The sequence below is a fragment of the Phlebotomus papatasi genome, chromosome 2, assembly GCF_024763615.1.
Source record: "Phlebotomus papatasi isolate M1 chromosome 2, Ppap_2.1, whole genome shotgun sequence".
Lineage (NCBI taxonomy): Eukaryota > Metazoa > Arthropoda > Insecta > Diptera > Psychodidae > Phlebotomus > Phlebotomus papatasi.
The window spans coordinates 41,512,460-41,524,514 of NC_077223.1; the positions used below are offsets into that span (position 1 = coordinate 41,512,460).

At 33.4% G+C, this 12,055-nt stretch overlaps 1 protein-coding gene across 5 annotated transcripts in view; it reads right to left on the bottom strand.

The window, feature by feature from the left end:
- The window catches only part of LOC129803862 (cytochrome b5 reductase 4), a 105,804-nt gene that overhangs the window by 14,573 nt on the left and 79,176 nt on the right, over positions 1 to 12,055 (bottom strand). For all 5 annotated transcript variants that reach the window (XM_055850680.1, XM_055850678.1, XM_055850679.1 and 2 more), the window contains 2 exons: positions 8,299 to 8,514; positions 2,364 to 3,083 (listed from right to left, as the gene is read on the bottom strand). In XM_055850680.1, coding sequence (XP_055706655.1) covers positions 2,364 to 3,083; positions 8,299 to 8,514 — 936 coding nt within the window. The remainder of the gene's footprint in view (positions 1 to 2,363; positions 3,084 to 8,298; positions 8,515 to 12,055) is intronic.

Below are 12,055 nucleotides of genomic sequence, written 5' to 3' on the forward strand. Positions count from 1 at the left end.
TGTTGCCAGAATCAAATGCAAAAACGAGTTTTTCCCTTAATAGCGTGGTTATTCTGAGAAGACGTCATTTTAAAGATGTAACTGCTTGTTTTTTTTTAAATGGCATATCGAATTGCAGATACCGAGCATTTTACGAAGTGTATTTCACTTTGGTTTACCCCATCTTTTTACAAATTTTGTGCACGTCTCTGAATATTTTATGTGGTTTTCGTGCTTCAACGTTGAATTTATCATATCGATTTGTCTGTTATTAAAATGAATAGACAACATATTTACTGATTTCAATATATATTCTGGAATTCATTAATTGAAAGGATTAAAAGTTGAATTAAAATTCTATCAAATTGCCATAGTTGCCAAATTAGAATACAATGTGACTCAAATACAGTAAACTCATTTAGAATTTATGTTCTTGTAGAGTGTCAGTTGCAATAAAAAACTTTAATTTGGAAAATGAGAATATTTCTCATAATATCAACCGAAGGAAAAGGCTATCCGTTACAATTTCGCTTTTACAAATGATAAAAAAACGGGCAAAATAACGAAACGTAAGTTTTTCTAAAAAATTTAGTAGATCAAAATTCTACAAAAAAATATTTGTAGATAGAGGAATGGACAGTTTCAACTCTCACATTTTTTTCCTAATCTTTTTAAACCCATTCCTCTCAAAAGGATTTTGAAAACAATCTCAAAAATTGTCTTACCCTCTCCTAATGAGTCATTCTCCGTCTTTTGGACAATTATTCCGTACATTATTCTGCGAGTGATTTCGACCCTGTCAGGATTTTGGCTATTCGGAATTTTGATCTTTTCTTGATTTTGGCGTTCGGGATTTAGTTTTTTGGAATCTTGCCTTTTTGATATTTTGGCTTTTCGAGATTTTAGCCAATTCGGGATTTTAGGTAATTTTGGATTTTGGCTTTTCGGAATTTTGAAGCATTCCAGTTTTGCGAAATGTTAAAAATCGTTGAAAAATTGAAAACTGGCGATCGGGATTTTGGTTTACGGAATTATATCTTTTTGGGATTTTAGCGTTTTGAGACTTTAGCCCATTTGAGTTTTTAGTTATTAGAGATTTCAGACAATTTGGGATTCTGGCTTTTCAGGATTTTGTCCCATTCGGGATTTTAATGTTTTCTGGATTTTGGCGTTTGGGATTTAGGTTTTTGGAATTTTTCCTTTTTGAGATTTTGGCTTTTCGAGATTTTAGCCCATTTGGGGTATTAGTTATTCGAGATTTTAGACTATTTAGGATTTCGACTTTTTAGAATTTTGACCCATTTCGAGATATTAGTTCATTCGGGACTTTAGTCCATTCAGAATTCTGACTTTCGGGTCTCGACTTATTCCGGATTTTGTCTCTTCGGGATTTTAGCTGCAATCGATTTAAGAGATGGCAAAGCGTTCCAGCTTTGAGAAATGTTCAAAATCGTCCTAAAACTGAAAGTTGTTGCATTTTTTTTTATTAAGAATTTGAACTTTAAACTTTAATCAACCTCAATGGTTCTTATCTATAAAATTTTACATTATAAAATCATTGGAAGGAATGAATTGAGGTCGCTGGAATATATGGACAAAATCATTGCAAATACACTTCTTAAATCATATCCGAAAATAAAATAAATCTGTGGATCCGTTTTCAAAATAAACAAAGAAATATGGTTTTGGAGTTGAGGAAAAAAGGTAAAACGCCTTAAGATAATATCACCTTATAGGCGTGTCACCGAACACCGAAAGTCGCTATCTCTTGCCGCATGATCTCTAACGCGATAACAAATTTCGGGAAAAATAAAAAAGAAATATTTAATAAAGATAAATCAATTGCGAGAACTTCAGTGATTCATTACTGATCGGAACCGATACAGCTGGGTTTAAAGTTTCAAGACCATTCCAAAAAATCCGAATTTAACTAAATTGGTTGATAAATAAACCTTCAAAATTGCTCGAATTTTGACTTTCCAAAATTCAATGTGAACTATTTTTTGTTCACAGGTATTTACACTGAGAATAAAATCCGAAAAAGTTAAAATAACATTCGGGAAATGTTAATTTTACCCTGCAGTATTGATCCAAAATCGGTGTAAATATTACCCTTTTTAGGTGTATTCGGGGTTTAAGTTACCCTTTTTCATGTTAATTTTACCCTTAACAATGTGTAAAATTAACATTCAAAAATGTTGATATATTTTTACACCTACAAAGTGTTAAAGTTATGAGTAAAAAAACTTAATTGCACCCTCTTTTTTTTTCTCAGTGTACCCATTAAGCTCCAGGTGAGTAACAAATTTGATTAAAAACGTATTGTATAACACTACTCTCACTTATACTTCGAGCACTAAAAGGTTGAGCAATTTTTTTCATACCTTGAACACGTGCTGTGACACTGACGTGGTATCCAATGGGATGAATTTGCAGGAGTCTTCTCTTTGGTTCCAGAATAACCGCATAGGAATCGTGATTGAACTTTTGGCATTGGATTGCATCAAATTCTCTCACTCCCACCTCCAAATCCGTCACCTTCTTCCTCTCCATCAGCCCAAAGGACGTCCAGAGAGCCGGCTGAGTCTTTCCAAATACCAATTCAATCTTTCCAGATTCCAATGCAATTCTTCCCGAGCAAGGCCATCGTACCTCATGGGCAAATTTAAGTTGAAACAGATGCGTCGTTCGACCAATCAACACGCGAATATCGATCTCCTGGTCATTCATGTACTCCACAGTTACACCTGGATTGCATAGGGTTTTCGTATAGAAGATTATCGTGAGGTCAGAGGTCTTCTGAATCCAGTCAAATCTGGGAATGATCTCCTCCTTTTCGGGCGAAGGTGGAGCTGTAGGCGTTGGCGAAGGGGTCAGAGATATGCTGAATGGGAGTCGAAAACCACCATTTGCTGATGTTGGTGATTGATTTTTGCTATGGGCAGTTGAGGTTGTGTCCAGTGGCTCGAGATTTATCGATGCCACATTCCTCAAGGGACCAATGTAGCATTTTGCCAGCAATTGCTCATAGTTCACCCAAGCGTGCACTTCTTCAAACAACTTGGTGGCATCTTTTCCCACGCCTCGCATCAATTCATCAATTCCTTGAAAAAGGAGAGAGAGATTTGGGAATACAAGGAAAATCAATTGAGAATACAAATTTACTTTATCTTTGAGAAACTTATTCAATGTCCTTGAGGGTATGTAAAGTAACACAATAGAAATTCAGATACAGTAGCATATATTGCTGGAAACCAACTCATGTTCAGATTTCTGTTTCACAAATGCTTTTAAGTGGAAAGACAAAAGAAAACTTTATGCGATAAAAGTTATTTCAAAGTTTAACAAAATGAAAATTTATTTTACTTCTGGTCAGTCTTTTTGCAAAGACGTTCGAAGATTTACTTTGTTTATATCTAAATAAATATTTTTAATCACTAAAAAATAGGTTGATAGAAAATCGATTAAATAATGAATTTAGTTATTAGTGAATGAACAAACATTATTCAATAAATGATTATGTAAAATTATTCTACCTTTAAATTCGGTCAATATATAGACAATAATACCATTTTTTTAAAATGATTTTTTCTTCATTTTTTTCAATTATTTATTTCATTAAATAATAAAATAAACTAATAAATAAATATCAAATATATTAGGGTAACTGTACCAAATTTCGCCCAGCTTTCAATTTCGACCGTTTCTTTTTTCCCAAAATTTCTATGAATTTTTAGTATTTGCATACACGGAGATTACACAATGCAAAAAGAAAACAAAAAAAAATGTTCCTTCGACGAACGAGATTACGTTAAAAAGCTTTGGAAGAATTCCAGAAGGACAAGGAACTATGAAAATCAAGGTGGCCAAAATATCACACAAAGCTATGTCTAAATTTTTATTTATTTTAAAAATTTAAAAATTCTATTTGTATTGAAATTATTACATTTCAAATTTAAGATTTTGGCACTTGCATGCAATTATGCCGAAATTTGGAACAGTTATCCTAAATGGTTTTAAAAATAAATTAAAATCAAATTACTCTATTTGAAAATCATAATTTCGAAATTAAAGAACATTATGTGGAATTCAGCTGCATTTGTGCTATAATAACTTTAATGACTTTAATGCAATTTTTAGTATTTGCATTCAAATGATTTTAAATTCTTTATAAATACTAAGAAAAAAATCATTTTAAATTCAGATAGAAATAGGGGAATTGCTTGTAGTTTGGGACAGCTTGTAATTTCGGACACATTAAGAGTACGGTGGGACACTACAAATAAATTGATTAAAATTTTTCGAATATTTAATGAATAATTTATTCAATACTTTATATTGGTTTTTTGAAACGAAAAATGTGACAGAACTTTTTGTTTACTTTCAATCTTGTTTAGATTTGATGAAATAGGGTAAAGTGGTTACAAGTTGGACAATGGTACAAGTTGGACAGGGCTTTTTTTCTTGATAAATTTAGTACTTCATTTTTATTTTTATATTTTTAATGCTTTAGTTCTATAATTTGGTTCCTTGTGTTTAAAAAAAATTAGTACTGTATTTATCAAGAAAAAATCCCTGTCCAAATTGTATCACTTTACCCACTTTACCCTACTAATAATAATCCTTCAATATTTTTAAATGCTATTATAAAATATTCAATGAGTATTATGTTAATTCATATAATAACTGTTTGTTCATTAGATCGAGAGAAAATTTGCCCTGTGAATAACGTTTTTTATGTAAAAAGTATACGATTTTGCCAAAGGTTCACCAGTTAGATTGAGTTGCTTATTTTGGACAGTTGTTTTGTTTCACAAGTCTATAAATTTTTAATTTTTGTGAGGCCTAGGTTGTATAATGCCTGAAAAAACAAAAAAGCATTACCTCTACAAACGAAATACACTGCTAAAAGCCTTAGAAGAGTTGCGGAAAGGGAAGGGAATACGTGTATCTGCGCGTAGCGTACTTGGAGTGCCAAAATCAACTTTCTTTAAAGAATTATAAAGGAAAGTTTCTGAGTTTCTTGGAACATCCTACGGTTCCTTCTCATAAACAATAAGAGGGCTCGCTAAGCTTGAATTGAGGTGAATTAGCTGTCCAATATTACAAGCAAAGTGTCCAAAATTACAAGCAAGGTGTTCAAAATTACAATAAAATTCATGTCTATATATTTTTTTGAGATCAAAATTAAGAATAATTTAGAGAAAACGAAGACGATAAAAAACTACTCAATAAAACCGTTAACGTTAACGATAAAACCTCAATTTGAATTGAATAATAACGCACTCCATACTTTGAACATTGATGCTTATATGCACCCTGTCCTGAATTACAAGCACTTTTCTATCTTTTCAAAACCTTACTGAAAGAAAATTTTGTACCAAACAAAAACCAAAATAAAATCTTTATCTTGCAAGCTGAAGTTAATTTATTTAAAAAAGATTTTGTTTATAACCGTAAAATCATACAACTTTGTAGCACTTTTTCAAGTTTTTCTTGAATATATTATCCAAATTAGTTGAGATATTTTAATGAGATTTTTAACCAGCATAACTACACATCTCTGGAATATAGCCCCATGGTGGAAAAAATCATCATTAGACAAGAAGGAAAATTTCTTGTATGTAAAACAAAGTTGTAAACGAAAATTGTGCAACTCTGCGCCACCCTCTGTTGAACTTGTCGAATCTCACAATTTTAGCTTCAAATCATCATTCAATAAGTATTCACGAATAAACAAACAGTACATAAAAGAAGTTTAATTGACAATTCCTTTTTAATTCAATTTAATTCAATTATTGTTTATATGTTTTTTAGAAGTCGATTCAGTTTAACTAACATCGAGAGGTTAGTGCGACCCATCGTTATGCCCTAGACACACTTACGACTTAAGCCGAGAGACGACTTAGTGGAAAATTATGGAAATGAAGTTTAATCATTGTTTCGAATATAATTACGCTAATCCGTCTCTCGGCTAATCCTCAGGTCTGTCGAGGCCCTTAGAAAGGTCTCAACTTTTCTGCTTAGTATGTTGTAGCCTACAAAATAGTACATTTCATCGAAATTGGAAACACGGATTTAGAAATTACGAAAATCAATTTTTCGATTATACCACCCCTGGCGGTGGTCATACGAAGTAGTAGTGTTCTTGCGAATTTTATATTTCATAAGATCATTAATTTGCACCATCAATGATCAAATTCCGACAACTAGAACGGCTCAAAATAAATAAAGCCTTTAATCCTCTAACAGATAAGACCATCTCAAGATGGTCTTCACAAAAATCACATTTACAGCAACAATAAAGGTTTTATTTATTTAAAAGTGCTATAGTGTTCTCGGTAATAGTCTTACTAACATCTTTTGAAAGTTTCAGCTCATTTTGACTCTTTGTTTAGTTGCTATCCCAAGTTTTGTGTGACAGGTTAGAGAAAAAGCAACAAAAAATATTTGTGCAAAAAACTCATTTCCAATTTCCATAAAAATACCGATTTAAAGTTATCTGACTAAAATAAATTTATTTTTTACTGAAAGATATGTCATTCTATTTTGTATATTTTATTTAAAAAAAATTGAAAAAACTAAAAATGTGAATTTTAGAAGCAAAAAGAGTTTCAAAAAAAAATTTATATTTTCTCACCTAGTGCCTAAACTAAAAGAGATAATGAAGAATGGATGGGTTTTTCGACTTTATTGGATCATAATTATCCTAGAAAACATTTTCTTACGTCTTTTTTTTTACGCATATTAGGGAAAATACTGTTAGAGGGTTAAATGATTATGTATTCTTAACATAATTTATTCTTTTATGACCAATATCTCAGCCAAGATCTCAGCTCAGGGGCTTGGATGGGGTCCAGTTTTTCTTGCTTGAAAGATCTGACTCCCAACTATTACTAAACCTTAAGATTTGAACGATATCGATGCTATAGGGGTCATATATTATTGCGAAAACTAGTGGCACAAAGTTGAACTGCGTTTTCCCCATTTTTGAGATTAACACGTCACTACAAGAAGAGGGAACAACCTATGAAATCGCCGATTCAGCTATTTTAGCCTTAATAGTAAGAAAATCAACAAGACACACAGAATAAATTAGAAACGTTTTGAACAATAAACTTACCAAAACCGGTCAAATTGACCTGTATAATATTTTTTTTTTATTAAATTAACGTTTACACGGTACAATGTCGCTATCAAACTTCATGAATTTCTTAAAATAGGCATGTACTTAATATATTTTTCAGTGTTTTTAAATTTATTTTTTTCCTCTTTTCCAAGAAAAAAATGTTGAGTATCATCTACCGAGCGAGCTAGGAAAAGCACCAAAACGGTCGGTAGGTTTAGTGTTAAATGTGTTCCAGAGAACACTTATGCAGATTTGGAAAAATGAAGAAACAGCACAGATAATGATGGAATTTTTACCAATCTTTGGTAACAAAAGCATATAAAAAGGAATACCCGTAATCATTCATCATACCTTGAAGAATTTTTGGAAAGCTTCCCCGGAATTACTAATTCCGTTAGAGAGCTTTTCATGTCTAAAATTAGGTTGGTACAAAGTTGTGTGATTTTACAGTATATTATAAAAGAAACTGTATAAAAAAAATAATGCATTTTTAATGCTTTTTAATTCTAAAACGGGGTGGTAAAGCGTCCGAGGCTTTGTGAACTGCTCGAACACCCGAGAAGGAGCTTTGCCTTACATTCCAATATTCCTTTTCGTAAATTATCTGGGTGCACCACCCAGTTAGGCAGATTATAACAGATACTAGGTGGATTGGAGTAGATTGAGCCAGGGGTAAAATTACACATTGAGATGTTTTAGTTTGTCTTAAAAGAAATAATAGGTCAATCACTATTGAATACAAGTAAGGGAGACACATTTGCCAAATGTTTATGAACAACTCTGTTTTTCCTTGGGTTGCCTTGGGTTGGCTATTCCAAAATATCTACAGCACATTTACCATTTATTATCCCAAAAATTCATGTTTTTGCAAGTCATGCATGCTTGGAACTAATCTACCTTTTTTTAAACATTACATCTCCCTATTCTTTGAAATTTTAATCATCATAATTCAATAACTTTGTCATAAATTATATTCAAAGAAAAATCTCATTTGCTTGCTCATTCTACAATCCTCTAGGGGAAATTTTACCGCAGGAATGAACCACTAAAGCCAGATTTTCTAAGATTATCGGTGCATAGCACAGCAAGGAACATTCTCGTATAAAAGCGACCCGACGCATGTAACTACATATTAAATGCATAAATCCAACAAATGTTGAAGAATTTTTTTCAATAAATTTTTAACTCACCTCCAGGATGAAAGTCCAAATATTGGGTAACATTGTACACCTTGCCCCGTATTGCAATCCAAGCGTCGCTTTTCTTGCAGTGCTTTGAAAGCTCAGCATGACTCACTGGTGCTACAATACCTTTTGTCCCTGCCAAATCACAGCCAGAACTCCCCAAGCGGATCCAATCCATCAACGAATGACCCGGTTTTAGTGCACATTTGTTCCTCGGATTTCCTAAAAATTAAACCAAAAAAAAGAAATAAAACACATTTTTTCCTTGTCAAAGAGCAGAAAAGAAAATCAGAAAGTACAACATTTTCAATTCAATTCAATTTATTGACACACAAAACTTAGGGTAGTTCCCTCTTACAAATTTGTGGCATAAAAGAAAAAATAAAAAAAAAATAGTTTAAAAAAAAAAGGAAAATGAAGCAAAGTAAAATAAAATATAGCTTATAAAACAAATCAAGAATTTAAAAAATGAAAAGAGAAATTAGCAAGGTCCATTCTGGAAGTGCTCCCTAATAGTGTCAGGCGATCTACGCTTCTGAGGAGCGAGAGAATTATACATAAAAACCCCTTTGACAAATAGAGTTCGTCTGAAGGACTCATGGTGTGACTTAGGGACAATCAGTCCACCGACTCTAGCCGACCCGCCAGGAGTCAAGAGAGAGGCCAGGTACCCAGGGCATCCCGATGCAATCAACCGGTTAAGAAAGATGAGAGCGCGCATTTGAAGTAGCGATGGGAGATCACATCCTACAAAAACATTTCTATAAGAAGAAATGTGATCACGAGGGCGCAACCCGCAAATATATCTCACACAATTGTTGAAAGCAACTGAAAGTCGGCGAATCATGTCAGCATCCGACAGAAAGAAGAGCTCTGCTCCATAATTAAAAAATGGAAGTAGCAGTGCTCGGGCTAGGAGCAAGCGAATATCATAGGGCGTGATGTCCCGGAAGCGTCTAAGTGTATAGAGAGAAAAGTTCACCTTGCGGCAAATGGTGGATGCATGGTCAGACCAAGATAACGTCTTGTTAAAGACAATACCCAGGTTTTTCACCTGATCCACAAAAGGAATAACTTCGCCGTGAAGGACTAGAGGATAGGGAGTAATGTTGGTTGCCTTTTTGCCTATGATAATAGCCTGCGACTTTTTGGGATTTAGGAGTAAGCCATTTGAAACGGACCAGTGCTCGACTTTCGCCAAATTGTCATTCATGAGCTGAAAGGTAGAGGATGGGTCAGAAGAATCACCTTCAATGTAAATTTGCAGATCATCAGCATACAAGTGGTATGAACAATTGCGCAAGACAGTTGGTAAGTCATTGATAAATAGAGAGAAAAGCAGGGGTCCAAGAATGGATCCCTGTCCAATGCCTTTTGTCAGAGAAGCTGGGGCAGACAATTTATCTCCAAATTTAACTCTCTGAGATCTTCCGCTGAAATAGGAGGCAATAAGAGAGACCGCGGATGAGGAGAAATTAAAAAGCTTGTAGAGTTTATAGCAAACCAAGTCATGCGGCAGACTATCAAACGCTTTAGTAAAGTCAAGCAATACCAAGACCACAAAATGGTTGCGATCGATAGCCGCCGATATGTCATGGCTCACTTTAAGAAGGGCTGTAGTGGTGCTGTGACCACAACGGAAGCCTGATTGATAGTCACTGAGCAAACCATTATTAGAAAGATATTGAGAAATTTGTTGATGGAGAAGAAATTCAAAAGCTTTAGAAAGAACTGGGAGTAAGCTAATTGGCCTATAATCAGAAGGACAAGTTGGATTAGAAATTTTTGGAATTGGCACAACCAATGCTGTCTTTCATTTCATTGTATATCATATTATTCAGCTAAATTTAAATAACTTTTACATACTATGCTTTGTAAATTTTGCAGAAATTTCTGTGAGAAATCTGGGAATGTGAATATAGAAAATTTAACTTCTCTTATAGAAAACCCTTTCCCTCAATTGACAACACATTGAATTACAAATTTTATTCATCACAAACAAGCACCAGTGTATGTTGGAGAGGAACTTTTGTATATATAGGGGAAGTGTGCCAAATTTCGGCCAGCTTCTAATTTCGGCCACTTTGAGTGTAATTTCGGCAATGCAAATAAATTAATTAAAATAATGTATGTTTAATCTTCGAATAGTCAATGAATTCATTTTGGTTTTAAATATTTATTCATTTTAGGATGTATTAACACAAAGACCGTTAAATTTTAGCTATAATTTGAATTTAAATTGCGTTGTAAAAACTCAGTGTGGAAAGAGCCTTACAAAAAATATGACCGATCGATTGTGTTTCTAGCAGTCTTCTGATTTGTGGTGAAATGCAAAGGGTTTCCCTTCGGTGTTTTTCATGAAAATTGAATAGTTTTCATTAAAGATTGTTTCTGTTTATGTTAATAGTGAATCAATCTCTAAATTTCGGGTAAAATTTCCCAGCTGGATCCTGTATTTCGCGTAAAAAGGTATATACTTTGTGGACGTCTCTCCGGTGTGGTAGTGTTGCCTATTCCGGCAACATCTTTTGCTTTCCTGAATTTCTTATTCATTTTATGTTTTTTTTTTTTCAATTTTTGAGTTCTACAATGTCCAGAGAAAAAAACCATGGCTTCTTATGAAAATGATGATGTGGAAAAGGCCTTGGAAGAGTTCAGAAAGGGCAAATTGCTACGGGAATCTGCGCGAAAATCTGAGATACTAATCTTCAGGTCTTCAGAACAAATTACACGGAAGATCTTAGGGCTTGTGGGTCATATAAACGTATTAAAGTAAATATTAAACTCGTTCCGTTTGACGTTTTGAAATTTTCTATCCGTTGCGTTACAAAAAGTGGCCGGAATTTCAGTCAAAGTGGCCGGAATTTCACTCAAAGTGGCCGGAATACTACCCAAAGCAATGCCCATATTTTTATTAATTTTTCAATATTTTAGGAAGTGATTTAAAGAAAACAAAGATGATAAACTAGTTTTCAAGGTTCCATACAACCCTCCCGAAAAGGAAGTAACAAAAAATATCAATATGAATTAAAATTATTGCATTTCAAACTTACGACTTCGGTGCTTATATGCAACTATGCCGAAATCTGGCACACTTACCCTAAACACTTTTTTTTTACAAAGAACATTTGAACTTGTATGGTGCAAAAACATCAGGGAAAAGTTTATCTTTCACCTTTTGCACTCTAGAAACTGCCGGAAAATTGCGACATGAGAGATAGAGGGTGAAAATGAAAATGCTTTTCTTGAATATAAAATTGTTTGTAAAATTTTCCATCATCTCAGAAAGATTGAGTGTTGATGGAAAGAATATTGATGGTGGGAGAGATAATATAATTGGATTTTGATGGAAATTGAGAGAAAAATTGAGAAGAAATATCTCCTCATACCCCCTTTTTCAGGAAATCTCCATTTATCCACAAATCAAATAATAAACCACACAAGTTTTCATCAAATCAATAAAGAAAGAAAAAAAAAGAGAAAGTACTCAAGAAATTTCTCGCTGATGGCACGGAAAAATGGACTGCAAAAGAATATGGAAAAAAAATTGTACAGACAAGTTGATAATTTTCTCAGTATCATCCTCATACCTTGAAAATACAATTGAGTTGAGGCGTTTAAGAGGAAAGTTTATTCCTTTCCTGCCTTAAACAGACATTTTTCGGGTGCCTTTTTTACGGAGAACTTTTTCTTGCCACGGGCTGTTGGATAAAAATATGCTGGATGATACATTAACAGGATTTACATAGTCATACTCTCATAA